General features: G+C 37.4%; 1 protein-coding gene across 1 annotated transcript in view; it reads right to left on the bottom strand.

Moving 5' to 3' along the window:
- The window catches only part of LRP1B (LDL receptor related protein 1B), a 2167013-nt gene that overhangs the window by 85162 nt on the left and 2060896 nt on the right, over positions 1-20955 (bottom strand). The window contains exons 83-84 of the mRNA XM_070768349.1: positions 20503-20667; positions 3297-3458 (exon numbers count right to left, since the gene is read on the bottom strand). Of these exons, the coding sequence (XP_070624450.1) occupies positions 3297-3458; positions 20503-20667 (327 nt within the window). The remainder of the gene's footprint in view (positions 1-3296; positions 3459-20502; positions 20668-20955) is intronic.

Raw genomic sequence — 20955 nt, 5'->3', positions numbered from 1 at the left:
ACTTCCATCGAGTCGGTGATGCCATCCAGCCATCTCATCTGCTGTCATCCCCTACTCCTCTTGCCCCCAATCCCTCCCAGCATCAGAGTCTTTTCCAATGAGTCAACTCTTCGCATGAGGTGGCCAAAGTATTGGAGTTTCAGCTTTAGCACCATTCCTTCCAAAGAAATCCCAGGGCTGATCTCCTTCAGAATGGACTGGTTGGATCTCCTTGCAGTTCAAGGGACTCTCAAGAGTCTTCTTCAACACCACAGTTCAAAAGCATCAATTCTTCAGCGCTCAGCCTTCTTCACAGTCCAACTCTCACATCCATACATGACCACAGGAAAAACCATAGCCTTGACTAGACGAACCTTTGTTGGCAAAGTAATGTCTCTGCTTTTGAACATGCTATCTAGATTGGTCATAACTTTCCTTCCAAGGAGTAAGCGTCTTTTAATTTCATGGCTGCAGTCACCATCTGTAATGATTTTGGAGCCCAGAAAAATAAAGTCTGACACTATTTCCACTGTTTCCCCATCTATTTCCCATGAAGTGGTGGGACCAGATGCCATGATCTTCGTTTTCTGAATGTTGAGGTTTAAGCCAACTTTTTCACTCTCCACTTTCACTTTCATCAAGAGGCTTTTGAGTTCCTCTTCACTTTCTGCCATACGGTGGTGTCATCTGCATATCTGAGGTTATTGATATTTCTCCCAGCAATCTTGATTCCAGCTTGTGTTTCTTCCAGCCTAGCGTTTCTCATGATGTACTCTGCATATAAGTTAAATAAACAGGGTGACAATATACAGCCTTGACGAACTCCTTTTCCTATTTGGAACCAGTCTGTTGTTCCATGTCCAGTTCTAACTGTTGCTTCCTGACCTGCATACAAATTTCTCAAGAGGCAGATCAAGTGGTCTGGTATTCCCATCTTTTTCAGAATTTTCCACAGTTTATTGTGATCCACACAGTCAAAGGCTTTGGCATAGTCAATAAAGCAGAAATAGATGCTTTTCTGGCACTGTCTTGCTTTTTCCATGATCCAGCGGATGTTGGCAATTTGATCTCTGGTTCCTCTGCCTTTTCTAAAACCAGCATGAACATCAGGAAGTTCACGGTTAACATATTGCTGAAGCCTGGCATGGAGAATTTTGAGCATTACTTTACTAGCGTGTGAGATGAGTGCAATTGTGTGGTAGTTTGAGCATTCTTTGGCATTGTCTTTCTTTGGGATTGGAATGAAAACTGACCTTTTCCAGTCCTGTGGCCACCGCTGAGTTTTCCAAATTTGCTGGCATATTGAGTGCAGCACTTTCACAGCATCATCTTTCAGGATTTGGAATAGCTCAACTGGAATTCCATCACCTCCACTAGCTTTGTTCGTAGTGATGCTTTCTAAGGCCCACTTGACTTCACATTCCAGGATGTCTGGCTCTAGGTCAGTGATCACACCACTGTGATAATCTGGGTCGTGAAGATCTTTTTTGTACAGTTCTTCTGTGTATTCTTGCCATCTCTTCTTAGTATCTTCTGCTTCTGTTAGGTCCATACCATTTCTGTCCTTTATCGAGCCTATCTTCGCATGAAATGTTCCTTTGGTATCTCTGATTTTCCTGAAGAGATCCCTAGTCTTTCCCATTCTGTTGTCATGACACCACTCTAATGGCAGAAAGTGAAAGGGTGGTGGCTCTTGATGAGGGTGAAAGAGGAGAGTCAAAAAGCTGGCTTAAAACACAACATTCCAAAAACTAAGATGATAGCATCTGGTCCTATCACTTCATGGCAGATATGTGGGGAAAAAGTTGAAATAGTAACAGAATTTATTTTCTTGGGCTCCAAAATTACTGCAGACAGTGACTGCAGCCATGAAATTAAAAGACGCTTGCTCCTTGGGGAAAAAAGCTATGACAAACCTAGATAGCATACTAAAATGCAGAGACATCACTTCACTGACAGAGGTCTGTTTAGTCAAAGCTATGTTTTTTACCAGTAGTCATGTATGGATATGAGAATTGAACCATACAGAAGGCTGAGTGCCAAAGAACTGATGCCTTCAAATTGTGGTGCTGGAGAAGACTCTTGAGAATCCTTTGGGCAACAAGGAGATCGGTTTGATCAATTTTAAAGGAAATTAACCCTGAATATTCATTAGAAGGACTGATGTTGAGCTGAAACTCCAATACTTTGACCACCTGATGTGAAGAGTCAACTCATTGGAAAACACCCTGATGCTGGGAAAGATTGAGAGCTGGAGGAGAAGGGGGTGACAGGATGAGATGTTTGGATGGCATAATTGACTCAATGGAGATGAGTGAGCAAACTGTGGGAGACAGTGAAGGACAGGGAAGCCTGGTGTGCTACAGTCCATGGGGTCACAAAGAGTTGGTCATGACTTAGTCACTAAACAACAATGAGCAGTTAAGAGGTATCTAAGGTAGGAATGGACAGGATAGCATTGGACACAGTAGGGGCCCCTAGTCATAAGAAAGAAAACAGAAGGTGTAGCATAGGACAAAGTAGTTTGAGGGATATGATGGTGGGAGCTTGGGGCCATTTTGTGTATGTCTCTATATGTGCGTACAGTCACTCAGTTGTGTAAGACTCTTTGTGACGCCGTGGACTGTAGCCCATCAGGTTCCTCTGTCAATGGAATTTTCCAGGCAAGAATACTGGAGCAGTTTGCCATTTCCTACTCCAGGAGATCTTCCCAACTCAGAGATGGAACCCACACTCTTGAGTCTCCTGCATTGGCAGAAGGATTGTTTACAACTGCACCACCTAAGCAATGAAATAGGAAGGAAGCTCCTAGGCTGGGAATAAAGTTAGGGCACAGGTATTGGGGGTTTGAGAGGAAAAGAGAAGATGTGACATAAACATCTAGAAGGGTGAATGGATTCATGAAATACAGGAGAAACCATAGTAAGTGCCCATATGATATTAGCTACAAAAATTCCAGTTAGAGCAGTCTATTTTTTTTTTTTTTTTCCAGTTGCATTCAGCATAGGGAGCCAGTTCAGGACAGATAAGAATTGGATTTAGCAATGATTATGGTTTACTAGGAAAGCAAAAGAGTGGGGAGGATGGAGCAAATAATTATAATGATGGACCGTGGAATCTAAGCTAAAAAAAGAAGAAATGGAATGTTTAAAATAAGAGATGGGTGAGGAATAATGAACAGAATGACTGTATTTGGGGTGACGGGGGTCGGGGGGACCTGAAAATTAGGGGGTGGCTGAAATCGAGGTGATGAGATGACTTAATGAACACCTTACAGCATGTTGTCATACTGCCTCACGGGTGTTGTTTTTACTTACAGTACTGACATCTGTCTCCCGTGTGTTCAGGCTGGCAGTGGCAATAAGGCTGATTCCCAGCAGTAACACTGCAGGTCCCTCCGTTTTGACAAAAGTCCTCACAGACTGTCTTACCACAGTTTGGTCCAGTGAACCCCAGTGCACAGCTGCACGTGGGTCTCCCTATTGAAAAAAATAATAATGATGAAAAAAAAAATGAGTTGACAGAATTGTTTACTGACATGGAATCCTTGCTAGGTAAGAATCAGTAAGTCAGTATTCTGGGCAAAATTTGTCTACTACTTATTCTGTGACTTTATACAGTAAAATGACCTCTTTGGGCCCTAGCTTTCCCATGTTCCAGCGAATTCAAGTTCATATCAGGTAAAATGATCAGAGCTCATTTTATGAATAATTCTATATGCATATGTGTATTTTATGCTTTGAAGTGCTTATCTTATTCTTTTGTACTTCTCATGTCCATTTTACTTTTAAAAAATAATTTAAAGTTTTCATTTTGTATTGGGGTATAGCCAAACAATGTTGTGGTATAGTTTCAGATGAAGAGTGAAGGAACTCAGCCATATATATACATGCATCCATTCTCCCCCAAACTCCTCTCCTATCCAGGTGGGCACACAACATTGAGCAGAGTTATTCCATACCATAGGTCCTTGTTGTTATACCATAGGTGCTTGTTCATACATTTCAAATATAGCAGTGTGTAATGACCTTCCCAAAGTCCCTAACTATCCCTTTCCCCCAGCAACCATAAGTTCATTTTCTAAGTCTGTGAGTCTCTGTTTTATAAGTAAGTTCATTTGTATAATGTCATTTTGCTTTTTAAATTATTTTTGTCCTACTTATGTGGTAATGCAGATTCTTTTGGTCATTAAAATATGAAATAGAGACAATCATATTTCCCAGTGTTCAATCATAATGTACTAATCATTGCTATATCTACATAAAATATGAGCTTAAGTTTATTATAAAGAAATATTTTAATAAATTTAAAGTGGCCATATCATCTATAATAAGATTTATAAACATTAGTTATTTTATTTGATATAATAAATACATATATTGGCTCAGACGGTAAAGCATCTGCCTGCAATGCAGGATACCTGGGTTCGATCCCTGGGTTGGGAAGATCCCTTGGAGAAGGAAATGGCAACCCACTCCAGTACTCTTTGCCTGGAAAATCCCATGGACGAAGGAACCTGGTAGTCCATGGGGTCGCAAAGAGTCAGACGTGACTGAGCGACTTCACTTTCACTTTTCACCTTTAGTTTATAAGCACTTACTGAACCCTATTTTATTTCATTTTATATCTTTATTCATAGTTAAAGACTATCATTTGCAGTCCACTAAGATGAGTTAAGAAGTCTAATGTTAACAGCACACACTAGCAAATCTGACAGACCTTCTTTGGATATCTTACTTTATTTGTTCTATGGGAACTTACATCATAATGAAAGGTAAATAGTCCTTTCAAGTGTTTAGAGCATAACACAATTAACTGATACAGCAAAGAAAATCTCTCTAAATGCCTGGACTGTCAAGAACTGAGTAGAAAATGAAGTCCAGGGCTAGCTCTATAGGAGAGGTGAAGGAAAACAAAGCGAAATGAAAGGCTGCTATTTGTAATGGGGGCAGAACAAAGTTTAGAGGCTGTAAAAATATTAACACACAACATAAAAGGGAACAAAAAGGAAATTCAATTATAGATCTCAAATAACTATGATTCAGAAAATGTCATTCCATTGTCTAGTATCAGAGAATATCCAACCATCTCCTCTTTCGCCATTATAGACAAGCAACATAATGAAAATGGTCAGTAAAATGCATGAAGACGAGGGCTAAGTGTGAAAACTGATAACAGTTTTTTTTTTTTTGCTGTTGCCATAGATTCTATATTGAAGGACAATTCTACATATATATATATATTTGAAAACCATTATTCTTAAAATGAATAAAATAAAATGAATGAAAGTCCACATTTGGACTTTGAATTGAAGGTCCACAATTTATTTATTTTACTTTTGAAAGACTCTACATATTTATAAATGCTAGAAGGTATTGCTTCTCAATGAAGAAAGTTATATACATTTTTACAGTGGATACCATTGCTTTAAAACTTATTTACATGTTTTTAGTTTGGTGGCAGATAAATGCCTATTAAAAGGTTGAGAATCAAGGTAAATGATATACATAATAAAGCTGAGCAACCTCATATTTATTTATTGCCAGAAAACAGTTTAAAAAATTTTAGCCAAATATTTTCTTGTAAAAATAGTGAATTTTCCAGCTGTTGCTTACATACAGACAAGCTATCTTCATTGGAACAATGGTGGGTAAAAAGTAAGAGACACAAACGAGAATAAATAGTGGTAGAAGATGAAGAGGGCAGAGGATTGTTAGAACACCATCACTAAGGAAAATGAAAGACTTGAATAAAAGAGGTAATAACTCTACATCAACAGGGACCAATGGATGACTTACAGAGAAGCAGAACATATACTCAGGAACACAAATAATCATGAGTTAAATGTGAAACCAACAGTACAGAAAGCATGTGAAAAGTCAAAGTCAAAGTGTTAGTTGCTCAGTCGTGTCTGACTCTTCGCAACCCCAAGGACCATAGCCCACCAGACCCCTCCATTCCTGGGATTTCCCAGGCATGAATACTGGAGTGGGTTGGCATTCCCTTCTCCAAAGGATCTTCCCAACCCAGGGATCAAACATGGGTGTCCTGCATTGCATGCAGATTATTTACTGCCTGAGCCACCAGGGAAGCACAGAAAGTACAGGAGAAATCAAAATGCATTAGAGCAATCAGAAAAAGTCCCATATGAAAATAGGACTTAGACATTGTAGATTTATGTTTTTCTAACTTACTTTCTAGTTTTTTTTTTTTTAACTGGGAGTGAAAAAAATATTGTAAAATGATAGAAGTTTGAAAGAAATAAACCCAATCTGCTAAGGCACTTGAAAATTCCTCTGTTCCAGTTACTCAGAGAAATGACACCATGCTTTCATCTCATCTACAGCTGTTTTGAAACAAGGGCAGAGTGACCAGGTTGTCCCCCACCTAGCATATGCTTCACATCATTTAAAATCTATCTGACTTATTTTCAAAAAGCTCCTCTTCCTCTTCCTTTGAAGAGAAGATTTATTTTTGACAAGTATAAATCTTCATATTCAGGAGAATATTCTCTAACTTGAAACAGTGTGGTGATATAGCAGATCTTTTGTTTGCTGTTGGGAAATGAACCATCTGTTGCAGAATTTTCTAATGGGCTCCATCTAATATTTCCAAGAACTTCTCTGGGTACACCCTAACTAACTAGTTGCACTGGGTTCATTTTATAAAGTTTTTTTAGGTAGCTTAATTAGATTCTGACATTTGAAAAGGAAACAGTCCTGTTACAATGACTAAGGTATCAATAGAGATTTATAGCAGTGATACATGGGGAGTTGGGGAGTTGACAGCCTGCTTTAAAACTTATTTTCAATCAGAAAGAGCAACAACTGACCTGAGGAAGAAGTGGGAGGAAGAGCTTCCTGGCTCTAATCAGGCTAGTTTCTACAGCATTCTTAGCTCAGACTTTAATTGTGTATGCTGTCAGACTGCCTGGATTCATAGACTATCTGTGCCAGTCACTGGTGTGGAACCATGGGCAAATACCAGCTCTGTTTATTTCCTCATGTGTAATGGGGCTAATTATAGTACCTGCTTCATGAGGTTGTTGTGCAGAATCAGAGAGAAAAAGTGAGAAATACCCCTGTGCCAGGTACATAAGGCACTCAGTTGCATTTTAGCTCTGAATATTGTTATTCCTTCTGACATTCACTGCTTACAGGTATGACTTACTCAGTGGCCCCATCTACAAAGACACTGTACACATTTTAGCAAAATCATTCTGAAATTTTCCTTAGATTACACACTGTGTCTCCATTATTCATTTCAGATACAATTAAATGTGAATATCTTTGTATGGCAGTGATGGGGTAAAACAGGAATTCCACACCAACTTTATCTCACACTCTACATTTTTCAAACATTGATGAATGAGTCCTCTCTTTTTTCCGTCCAAACGTGTTTAATCCTACACATTAAAAGAAAGAACACACACACACAGCACAAACAAAAGCAAACTTAATACTTGTATAACCTCAAATATTGGTACACTCTCGAGCTTTTTTCAAAAGAACCTACACTTACTGCTTCCAACTCTACCAATATATGACAAATAAAATATTCAATCATAAAGTCACTCCAATCCTTCACTTGGTTTGTAGTTTTACTTTTTAATACACTTAACCTGTTGCATCTCTTTGTTCTCGCTGAAGAGAGGCCAGATCTCTCAATATCTAAGTGTCCCTTATACAATCATTTCTGATTCCTTCTTGGTAAGAAAGGGTTAGGAATGAGGAAGTTAATGTTGGTGTTGTCTTTATTGTATATTGATGTACCCTTGCAAAGCTACCCTTTAATCTCTTGATCGCTAAATCCACTGATTTCTTCTCAATCATCCTCCTCCTCAAATTTTCTCCATAATTTTACATTTATTAATACCTACACTTGAAAATTTTCTCTCTACTTGGCTTCTAAGACACTAGCATTGTTGATTTCTCTCTATATATTTTTCTGACTGCTCTGTAATAATTGCATTTATGTTCTTTTCCTGTCTAACAAAAAATATTTGTCCAAGCCTCTTTCTGGTGATATTACTCAGTTTCACAGCTGGGATAATCATCTTTCTATCTGAATGTCTTGGTATTGATTTTCTAACTTTGGGTTCATTCTCCTTAAATTTCCAAGACCTCCATTTTCACTCTGTTTTATGTCCCTGCAAGGATATCCCTAGCTGTTCAATAGGTTAATCTATTCTTCCCATGACTCGGTAAGAGAGAAAATTCTTCTTATAAACATTGTCCTCAGTGGCACACTCATGATTTCACTAGACTAGAGGCTTTACCAGTGCCACATTCAGGTCCATACTATATGTTAACAAAGTGTCTTTGTAGATGCACACATACAATACATAGAGGTTAATGGAGTTGCACTGGTCTTCCCTGGTAGCTCAGTAGTAAAGAATCTGCCTGCCAATGCAGGAGATGCAGGTTTGATCTCTGGATCAGGAAAGTCCCCTGGAGAAGGGAACACCAACCCACTCCAGTATTCTTGCATGGGAAACCCCATGGAGAGAGGAGCCTGGCAGACTACAGTCCATGGAGTTGCAAAAGTCAGACATGACTTGGTGACTTAACAACAACAATAACTATGTAGTTATGCTGCTTTGTTTATAAACAAATGAAAGCTTATACATTTCTAGAGGATTTCTTTCTGATGTGGACCATTTTTAGTCTTTATTGAGTTTGTTGCAGTATTACTTCTGTTTTATGTTTCAGTTTTTTGGCCATGAGGTGTGTGGGATTCTAGCCTCTTGACCAGGGATCAAACCAGCGCCCCTGCATTGGAAGGTGAAGTCTTAATTATCGACCACCAGGGAAGCCCCTCGTTGTTTATATCTTAAAACTGCTGCACCAACTTTTCATACAACATAAATTAATAAAAAAATAGAAATCGAACTAGGTACTGGTAATAACTTATGTCAAATATGGTAAATACAGAACTACAACCACTATCAGTTCAGTTCAGTCCAGTTCAGTTCAGTCACTCAGTCATGTCCCACTCTTTGCAACCGCACTAATCGCAGCACGCCAGGCCTCCCTGTCCATCACCAACTCCCGGACCTCACTCAGACTCATGTCCATAGAGTCAGTGATGCCATCCAGCCATCTCATCCTCTGTCGTCTCCTTCTCCTGCCCCCAATCCCTCCCAGCATCAGAGTCTTTTCCAATGAGTCAACTCTTCACATGAGGTGGCCAAAGTACTGGAGTTTCAGCTTTAGCATCATTCCTTCCAAAGAAATCCCAGGGCTGATCTCCTTCAGAATGGACTGGTTGGATCTCCTTGCAGTCCAAGGGACTCTCCAGTGTCTTCTCCAACACCACAGTTCAAAAGCATCAGTTCTTCGGCGCTCAGCCTTCTTCACAGTCCAACTCTCACTTCCATACGTGACCACAGGAAAAACCATAGCCTTGACTAGACGAACCTTTGTTGGCAAAGTAATGTCTCTGCTTTTCAATATGCTATCTAGGTTGGTCATAACTTTCCTTCCAAGGAGTAAGCGTCTTTTAATTTCATGGCTGCAGTCATCATCTGTAATGATTTTGGAGCCCAGAAAAATAAAGTCTGACACTGTTTCCCCATCTATTTGCCATGAAGTGATGGGACTAGATGCCATGATCTTCGTTTTTTGAATGTTGAGCTTTAAGCCAACTTTTTCACTCTCCACTTTCACTTTCATCAAGAGGCATTTTAGTTCCCCTTCACTTTCTGCCATAAGGGTGGTGTCATCTGCATATCTGAGGTTATTGATATTTCTCCTGGCAATCTTGATTCCAGCTTGTGCTTCTTCTAGCCCAGCGTTTCTCATGATGTACTCTGCATATAAGTTAAATAAGCAAGGTGACAATATACAGCCTTGACGAACTTCTTTTCCTTTGTGGAACCAGTCTGTTGTTCCACATCCAGTTCTAACTGTTGCTTCCTGACCTGCCTATAGATTTCTCAAGAGGCAGATCAGGTGGTCTGGTATTCCCATCTCTTTCAGAATTTTCCACAGTTTATTGTGATCCACACAGTTAAAGGTGTTTGTATAGTCAGTGAAGCAGAAATAGATGTTTTTCTGGCACTCTCTTGCTTTTTCCATGATCCAGCAGATTTTGGCAATTTGATCTCTGGTTCCTCTGCCTTTTCTAAAACCAGCTTGAACAACTGGAAGTTCATGGTTCACGTATCGCTGAGGCCTGGCTTGGAGAATTTTGAGCATTACTTTACTAGTGTGTGAGATGAGTGCAATTGTGTGGCACTTTGAGCATTCTTTGGCATTGTCTTTCTTTGGGATTGGAATGAAAACTGACCTTTTCCAGTCCTGTGGCAACTGCTGAGTTTTCTATATTTGCTGGCATATTGAGCGCAGCACTTTCACAGCATCATCTTTCAGGATTTGGAATAGCTCAACTGGAATTCCATCACCTCCACTAGCTTTATTCACAGTGATGCTTTCTAAGGCCCACTTGACTTCACATTCCAGGATGTCTGGCTCTAGGTGAGTGATCACACCATAGTGATTATCTTGGTCCTGAAGATCTTTTTTGTACAGTTCTTCTGTGTATTCCTGCCACCTCTTCTTAATATCTTCTGCTTCTGTTAGGTCCATACCATTTCTGTCCTTTATTGAGCCCATCTTTGCATGAAAATGTTCCCTTGGTTTCTCTAATTTTCTTGAAGAGATCTCTAGTCTTTTGCATTCTGTTGTTTTCCTCTATTTCTTTGCATTGATCGCAGAGGAAGGCTTTCTTATCTCTTCTTGCTATTCTTTGGAACTCTGCATTCAGACGCTTATGTCTTTTCTTTTGCCCTTTGCTTTTCACTTCTCTTCTTTTCACAGCTATTTGCAAGGCCTCCTCAGACAGCCATTTTGCTTTTTTGCATATCTTTTCCATGGGGGTGGTCTTGATCCCTGTCTCCTGTACAATGTCACAAATCTCCATCCATAGTTCATCAGGCACTCTATCAGATCTAGTCCCTTAAATCTATTTCTCACTTCCACTGTATAATCATAAGGGATTTGATTTAGGTCATACCTGAATGGTCTAGTGGTTTTCCCTACTTTCTTCAATTTAAGTCTGAATTTGGCATTAAGGAGTTCATGATGTGAGCCACAGTCAGTTCCCGGTCTTCTTTTTGCTGACTGTATAGAGCTTCTCCATCTTTGGCTGCAAAGAATACAATCAATCTGATTTTGGTGTCGACCACCTAGTGATGCCCATGTGTAGAGTCTTCTCTTGTGTTGTTGGAAGAGGGTGTTTGCTATGACCAGTGCATTTTCTTGGCAAAACTCTATTACTCTTTTCCCTGCTTCATTCCATATTCCAAGGCCAAATTTGCCTGTTACTCAAGGTGTTTCTTGACTTCCTACTTTTGCTTTCCAGTCCCCTATAATAAAGAGGACATCTTTTGTGGGTATTAGTCCTAAAAGGTCTTGTAGGTCTTCATAGAACCATTCAACTTCAGCTTCTTCAGCATTACTGGTTGGGGCATAGACTTGGATTACTGTGATATTGAATGGTTTGCCTTGGAAACAAACAGAGATCATTCTGTTGTTTTTGAGATTGCATCCAAGTACTGCATTTTGGACTCTTGTTGACCATGATGGCTACTCCATTTCTTCTAAGGGATTCCTGCCCACAGTAGTAGATATACGGAGCACAACCGGGATGAGCTACCCCACGTCTGAGGTCAGGGGCAGAAGCCGGGAGGACCCCATGCCTGAGGGGCGGTGGCCAAGAGGAGTTACCCTACATCCGAGGTCAGGGGCAGCGGCCGAGAGTGCCAGGCTGTGATGGCGCAGGAATGGCGAGAGGAGCTACCCCACGTCTGAGGTCAGGGGTGGCAGCTGGGAGGAGCTACCCCTCAACAGAGGCCAGAGGCAGTGGCTGGGAGGAGCAACCCCACGTCCAAGGAGCTGTGGCTTCGCGGGCACAGGAGGGCCTAGAGGAGCTATTCCACGTTCAAGGTCAGGAGGGGCGGCGGTGAGGAGATACTGGTACCTCGTACAAGGTAAGGAGCAGCGGCTGCACTTTGCTGGAGTAGCCATGAAGAGATACCTCACGTCAAAGGTAAGAGAAACCCAAGTAAGATGGTAGGTGTGCAAGACAGCATCAGACGGCAGACACACTGAAACCATAATCACAGAAAATTAGTCAATCTAATCACACTAGGAACACAGCCTTGTCTAACTCAGTGAAACTAAGCCATGCCCGTGGGGCCACCCAAGACAGGCGGGTCATGGTGGAGAGGGCTGACAGAATGTGGTCCACTGGAGAAGGGAATGGCAAACCACTTCAGTATTCTTGCCTTGAGAATCCCATGAACAGTATGAAAAGGCAAAATGATAGGATACTGAAAGAGGAACTCCCCAGGTCAGTAGGTACCCAATATGCTACTGGAGATCAGTGGAGAAATAACTCCAGAAAGAATGAAGGGATGGAGCCAAAGCAAAAAGAATACCCAGCTGTGGATGTGACTGGTGATAGAAGCAAGGTCTGATGCTATAAAGAGCAATATTGCATAGGAACCTGGAATGTCAGGTCCATGAATCAAGGCAAATTGGAAGTGGTCAAACAGGAGATGGCAAGAGTGAACGTCGACATTCTAGGAATCAGCAAACTAAAATGGACTGGAATGGGTGAATTTAACTGAGATGACCATTATATCTACTACAACCACTATGCTGCTGGTGCTGCTGCTGCTGCTGCTGCTAAGTCGCTTCAGTCATGTACGACTCTGTGCAACCCCACAGACGGCAGCCCACCAGGCTCCCCCGTCCCTGGGATTCTCCAGGCAAGAACACTGGAGTGGGTTGCCATTTCCTTCTCTAGTGCATAAAAGTGAAAAGTGAAAGTGAAGTCACTCAGTCATGTCCGACTCTTCGCGACCCCATGGACTGCAGCCCACCAGGCTCCTCCATCCATGGGATTTTCCAGGCAAGAGTACCGGAGTGGGGTGCCATTGCCTATAATCAATGGTAAATATTATTAACCAATATCCATCAGTACAACTAAATATGATAATGCTCAAAAGAAAAAATGGAAATACCTTGGAATTTCAGAGAGTTGTTTAAATTTAATTGTTCTTGCATGGCCCTTATATAGCAAAAATCACAGTCTCAATAGAAATGGTTGGTTCTAAAATATTTCATAAGAATACAGTACAGTGTTAGTTGCTCAGTCATGTCTGACTCTGCAACCTTACGGACTGCCGCCCAACAGGCTCCTCTGTCCATGGAATTCTCCAGGTAAGTATATTGGAGTGGGTAGCCAATCCCTTCTCCAGGGTATCTTCCCAACCCTAGTATTGAACCCAAGTCTTCCACATTGCAGGCAGATTATTTACCATCTGTCACCAGGGAAGCCCTTTGTAAGAATATTTAATAGCAATTATATAAATTTGTAATAAAGTTAAATTCCTTTTTTTTTAATGTCAGGTAGACCTAAGAAAGAAGCCTTGTTAGCTATTTATTAATTATGCAGCTTTGGAAAATTTAGATTTCCTCACTGGATCTCATTCTGCATCTCATTTTATAAAATGTGAGCAATGCCTACCATGTGCTGGTAAAACACTTGGCAAAATACCTGCCACATAACAAGTACTCAAAAATTGGTAGATTTATTATTAACAGTAATAGTAGTATTTGGTTTTGCTGTTACTATTAGTACTATACTTGCCTTTGTTAAGAAACTCCATACGGATTCCTGATGCAAATTTTTCCATATTCATTCTTTTGAACAAAAAATGTCTACAGGTGATCTACCTGTAGATCTATATACATCAATTCAACATAGCAAATTTTAATATAATAACAACAATGAAATCTTCTCTATTATATGGATAAGTAATTACATAAGTTTTATAAAAATTTATTAGTGAAAGTGAAAGTGAAGTCGCTTAGTCGCGTCCAACTCTTAGCCACCCCATGGACTACAGCCGACCAGGCTCCTCCGTCCAGGGGATTTTCCAGGCAAGAGTACTGGAGTGGGGTGCCATTGCCTTCTCCAGTTGTTTCCCTGCTGCTGCTGCTGCTAAGTCGCTTCAGTCGTGTCCGACTCTGTGCGACCCCATAGACTGCAGCCCACCAGGCTCCCCCGTCCCTGAAATTCTCCAGGCAAGAATACTGGAGTGGGTTGCTCTTTCCCTCTGCAATGCATGAAAGTGAAAAGTGAAAGTGAAGTCGCTCAGTCATGTCCGACTCCTAGGACCTCATGGACTGCAGCCTACCAGGCTCCTCCATCCATGGGATTTTCCAGGCAAGAGTACTGGAGTGGGGTGCCATTGCCTTCTCTGAAAAATTTATTAGTAATCCCTGTTAAATGACCCATTGACTTTATATGACATGGTTATGATTTACATCTAGATAAATGAATCTTTAAATGTACACTATCTTTAATTATATACTCACAGTAATTTGTCTGATATGAGCAGAGACAATGCTGATGATTTTCAGTGATCATAGATAATGTCTTAGGGAACTAACTCTGAAATAATCTAGATTCTCAAAATTAGTTTTCTTATTTAATCACACTCGCTAGCTTACATCTAAAATATGCCACATGGAGTGTTTCAATTTAAGTAAAACTACAATTTAGGAATTTACAAGAATCCTTGACATTTGAATTAATAATTCAGTTACAGTAGCCACTATAGTAAACATGACAATAATTATGTTTGTAAAATTTTCAAAATGGTATACTTATTGAATGTATATTCAATATAGCATTACCACATACTTAGTAATTTTAGAGCAAAATTTGCTGGGTAGCTTGACTAAAAATTATGTTTCTAAAAGCATGTATTTTCATTTGACTATTATTAAGGTATATGTATTATTAAGGTATATTTTTCAATAACTTTGTGTAATTCTGTGTGTCTTTAAAAGCTAGCCTTATTAAACAAACAGTTTTTAAGTTGGTTGTAAAAATGTTATTCATCAGTTTGATTTAATTGATATTATATGATTTTAGTAGGCAAAATAACCTTTCTGCTCACTATTGGACAAATAAATTATAACCCTTTTTTTCTACTTAAACTCACCATTTGAAAATATGTGTTTTACTAAATATTTGGTAGTAACCTATAAGGGAGAAGACTATACATATATCTGAATGACTTTGTTGTATAGCCGAAACTAACACAACATTATAAATTAGTTATACTTCAATAAAAAATTAAAAAATATATATGTTTAAGAAAAAAAATGTGTGATTGATTGCCATGAAGGAATTTTGGCAAAAGTGATTAAATGTGAATTTCTTAAGAGACTATGACTGTACTTGTTATTTTTGATAGGTAGATAACTGCTAGTGAACATCATTGGTTGGTTCTTTTTTAAGCAATTTACTTCACTCATACTTATTTACCTATGTGAACCACACTGCTTACCCTATTTAATTTGATCTTGTGCTTATAAATTTTTGTCCCTGGTTATGTTTTATACCTGACTAGTCTTCTATGTATACAGTCATTATTTAGTTTGACATACACATTCTGTCTGAGCAATAAAAGCATTTCATTGACATTGACATTTAAGCTGCAGAACATATTGAAACATATTTACATTCAATGTTCTTCTCTGAAAGTACTATGTAAAAGGTACCTATTCTTTACTCGCAAAGTCTTTACTATTTGGGCAAAAGCTACATTCTTATTTCTTCCCACAGAATAAAATAATAAGCTGAGAGATAAATCACCATAGCATTATTCAGTTACTTACTGCAATGTAATCAGAAAGCCTATCTCCTGACCTCTAATCCCCAAGACTACTCTCCTTTGTGAAATCTGTCTTCACTTCCAGTTAGATTCAAGTAATAAAAGTTTTGAATGCTTTAAAAAATCACTAGTCTTTTTGATAAAGAGGTTTGACATTCTATTTTCCACTTAATATAATGTTTTCTTGGACTGAAAGTGAGTGCCCATTTATACATAATTTTAGCAAGTTGACTATAGCTGTCGGGTTGTCTTAAGTATCACAAAGGTTACAGAGAACTATGCAGCAAAGCCTGACAAGGAAAAGAAAGAACTGGGCTTTATTGAGCTCCCTCCCAGTTACTACTTAATATATTCTGACATGTTTCAAATTGTAGGTCACAATCTATTTATACTTCTGGAAAGTTCATTCTCAGAGAGCATTGTGGAAATGAGATTGAAACATTTTTGTCTTTTCCATGAATACAAGTAAGCCGACTCAAGCCTTCTGACACTAAATAGTTTAGTGTTGCTCTCACCATATGGTCCAAATGAACCAGTAAATTTGACTTACACAGCCAGATGCATAATTAGAGAGAACCCTACTCTCATTCTCTCATAGGTCTGTTATAAAAATTCAAGGACTAAATACAGTGCATGGCACTTAGTAAGCAACCCTACATATATATATTTGCCTATATAAATTATCATTATCCTGACAATGATCATAACTAGTGTTATTTTAATTTTTAATAAGTATTGTCTGATTCTAAAAAGAAAGCATGGTGGAACATTTAGAAAACAACAGAAGTGTAATGAAGGACCTATTGTGTATGTGTTTTTTTTCTATATTAGATAAACAAGCTTTTTTCTTGTGCTTTTAAATTTTATAATACAATGTGATTTTTCTCTATTTTTCTTTATTATTATATAGTTTTCAGTTATGGTGTTTTTATCATATATCATTCATCTTTTAGATATGCTATATTTTATATATTAACTACTTGTATTCAGGTTTTTATCTCCAAAATTATTTTATGAACATTTTCACTTCCAGATATTTTGCTTTTTATTATGTAATCTTTGGAACATGTGTCTAAAAGTGACATTATTTATTTAAAGCTGCATATTCCTATGTCACTTATTTGTTAAACTATATGCACTATTTTATTTTTTCAGTTTTATACTTTCAACTTATTCTCTTGGGTTCTTAAAAAGCAAATAGGACCAAATATCCAGCTCTTAGAACTTTCTAAATATAATCAGTATCTATTTAATATGTTAAGGGAGTTAGAACATCAAACTTAATTTAAATTAAAAACAGCTCTTGTTTAAATAAAAAGTGAAAGAAAAACAAAGGACGGTTTATATGTATGTTCAACCTTTATCAAGATATCAATCAAGTGATTGTGTACTTCACATCCCAGGTACATAGGTGACTTGAGATATATTGGGATATAGTTTCATTATCAGTTTCACAATGTTTGAAGGGTGTTCACAAGTTCCTAGCTTAATTTGCCTTTAAGCAAATACTTTTAGGGCCATCAAACTTGATCATAATTGATGACAGTCATATACGTTACCATCAAATTTGGGGCATTGACCTGGACAGAAAGATCTTGAATGAATGGGATAGAAATTTATCTCCATCTACTTGTCTACTGTAAGGGCCCTTCCTATTGCAGTAAGACTTTCATTTAATTTTTCTTTCCTCAGTGGAGACTTCCTTCCTCCAGCTTCATTCTTGGGAATAAAATTTTCATTCCTAAAGTATATAGATGTGGTGACAGAGAGCACCACAAAGAGGGCCTCTGCATTCTTCTTGTTGAATTCATTTAAATAGCTCAATACCAATGTATTTCTTACCATAGAAAATTGCACAATTACCTCTTCATCTAGCCAATTTCATACATTTTCACATTTTCCAAATTAGAATTGCCTCCCTTTAGGCATAATTCTAAACTTTTATGAGTGGGAGTATTTGAGAATATTGCCCCAAATTTACAAAATTTCTTGCTCTATTCGTCTAAATTGACTGTGTAGAAAACGTTTATTCATTTTGATATAAACACTCAAAATCTAAATAACAGACCTGTAACAGTAAGAAAATATCACATAGTGTGAACATATCTTAGAGAATTAATATTCATAAACATGAAGATTAATTGTGCACATAATATAAATACCCTCCTGTAGCAGTGTTGAAAATATAATTTCATAAATTATTCTCTATTTTCCATAAAAAAATGACTGAATAAGTCAATGCTTTACTCTATTTTCCATTGCTCTGCCAAGGCAAACTTTATCTTAAATGTATCTTCCTATGAGCAGGTCACAGAAATGAACTACATGGACCTTTGTTCATATAGTCAATGTCAATCTATTTCATTTTGTAGTACCTTCCTATATGGATACAACTCATATATTTTTAGTTTTAGTTTTCTTCATTACAAAAACCTTAAGGAATGAGGAAAAACTCATTTCTACACGCAGAATTTTAATTATGCCTCTCAGATGTGTGCCTTTAATTAACTGGTGACATTTCCTTTGTTCAATTATTATAGTTATATACAACTGTCATAAACTTATAAATTTTAATTAAGGCTGCCCCAAACCCTAGATATATAGTGTCCACATAGGAATTTGCCAAAGGCTTAACTGTAAGTAAACCAACAATGAATAAATCCATGAACTGCCCACTGGGATTTGTTTTACAAATTAACACTTGTGTGGAGATAATGAGGTTCTACAGTCCATAATACCAAACAATGTTTTACAAAACCACATTTTTAAAAGTGATAAATGCATTGTAAAAGACTTAATTAACTATCATATTATTATTATTTGTTGCTATAAGACAATAACTACATGGCTATATATCAAGTTGAATTCATATGAGAACTCATTTGCATTATTAATTAGAAACATATATTTTTTCTGAATGTACTTTCTAGATAAGTCAAGATCTAATACACTGAATATTAAACTTAATAATGTATGGGTTCCAGATAAATGAATAGATAAACTTGATATATTGTGGATTTAAGAATGCAGCAAGGTCTGGACAAATGATTTGAATGAAACATTATAAGTTGTGCTGTATTTATATATAGCTCACAGAACAGTACAGTATTAGCCACTCAGTTGTATCCGACTCTTTGTGACCTTGTGGACTGTAGCCCACCAGGCTCCTCTGTCCATGGAATTCTCCAGGCAAGAATACTGGAGTGGGTTGCCCTTCCTTTCTCCATCTCCTCCACTGCAGGTAGATTCAGGGAAGCCCTTATATAGCTCAAGTCAGGATAGCAAGTTCAACGTTTCAAAGAGACTTTTCTCTTTGGATCCATCTCAGGTTGAATAGGTAGCCATAGTTTGGAGTGTCAGACCCTTTTGTTGGCTTAAATATTTCCAAAGATAAATATAAGAAACTCATCTGGTCGCAACCCAAAGATTATCTTAATGAGAAAATTAAGAGCTAAATAACTCTAAACACCTCATTTGCATAAAAAAGCATCTTCCCTAAAGCCAAGCAGTATGTGTGTTGTAAAATATAATTACAGGTCACACCCTCTTACCTCATATTCAATAGATTTTCATTTGCATATTCATTGAAGGTCTCAGTACACAGCTTTTCCAATGGCAATAGAATATACTTTGTGGACTGGCTCCCCCTCAGGCAGAATGAATATATGTAGTAAGACTCCTAATGCCTTTTTTAATTTAATCAACCTGATGAATTCTTGTTTAGAATTCTAATAAGTAGTTAAAATTATCTTAATTATCAATTAATCATATCAAAAATATTTATAAGCATAAAACTATTAAAGAAATAGAAATGTTTTTACTCTGAGAATGTAAGTCAGAAAATGGCTTGCTGCTCCTGAATGCCATTGAAAATACTTCTTCATGTGGCTCTTTCAGTTATCGTTATTCTAAATACCACAAAGAATAGCAAGCAATAGAAGCAGCGAAAATTCAAGTATGATGAAAATTAACCATGTAGTGGGTGTGAAGAACATATGAATTGATTTTCCATCTGACTATCTAAATCTGCACTTATTGTAGAAGAACTGAATGTGCATAGATTGCATTCTAATTGTTGCACAATCTCCTTTGCACTAATATTGGGATTTGAAAAGTATATTTTTATTATGCATTAGGGTTGATTCTTTTCCCAGTAGGAACATATTTTAAATGTAATACAAGTCAGTAGAGAAATATATGTTAACGTTCACTTATGAGCTGTAGAAAACACTTTTTCCAAGCACAGCTATAGCATAAATTAATAAGAATCTCTTTTATATCCAAATATGTAGTAACCTGATATTTCCAAAGCAACATGTTTTGAATATGCTAGATTGTAATATCAACAGAGTAGTTTTGATTTTAGATGGAATTTTTGATACTATAAGATATACTGATATAGTATGTATATATTTCAAATAAATCTAATTTTTAATGACATGAGTTTTAACATTAGGCAAACTTGGATTATAAATATATATATTTTGTAGTCAAAAAGATAAGGCTTGTAAAACTGATTTTGCCTCATCATTTTAAGCCAGAGTCAGAATATCTATAAGCCCTGAGCCCTGTCAATGATAAGCATTTAACACAAGATAGTGTTCATTATTATTATTAATTTTTGTGACTTGAACTTTGATATACTCAATTTAGAACAATTGCCACTGATTATTTTGAATTAATTATTAGACTTAATTTTTATATTTGTTATTAAGACACTGGGAATGATATTCATTATAATTCAACATTAAGTATTTTCTATATATTTTTCACATGTAAGGAAAATTGCACATTATTTGCACATACAATACCATTCAATTATTTACCCAGAACTGATGGCATACAAGTTCCTCCATTTTGACAGTAGTTGCTACAGTGGTTGATTTCACATCTTTCTCCTGAATAACTAGGCCAACAGTGACACCTCAAATCACCCTTCTCATTTAAAATGCATCTTCCTCCATTTTCACAAGTCAATTTGCATGAATCATCTGGTTATAAGAAGAAATGTACAAATTAGCATGCCATTCAGTAGATGGTAGAGTAAGAAAAATTCAAATAAAAATTAAATACTAAGACTTGACTTTTTTTTTTCATAAAATTCCAAAACTAAATACACCTAATATAAAAGTAGAAGAAACAAAATACTATCTGAAAATAGAGAATCAGATTTCAACTATTGTTGAAGGTGAACACAAGTGTTCAATTAACTTTTATTCTTTCTCAGGCTTAAAGCGCTATTTACCATTTTTTATATTTGTTAAAATATTAAACAATAA

This window comes from Bos indicus, chromosome 2 (assembly GCF_029378745.1).
Source record: "Bos indicus isolate NIAB-ARS_2022 breed Sahiwal x Tharparkar chromosome 2, NIAB-ARS_B.indTharparkar_mat_pri_1.0, whole genome shotgun sequence".
NCBI classification, from domain to species: Eukaryota; Metazoa; Chordata; class Mammalia; order Artiodactyla; family Bovidae; genus Bos; species Bos indicus.
The sequence above is the reverse complement of the archived record's forward strand: the minus strand, read 5'-3'. Positions and strand labels throughout refer to the sequence as shown.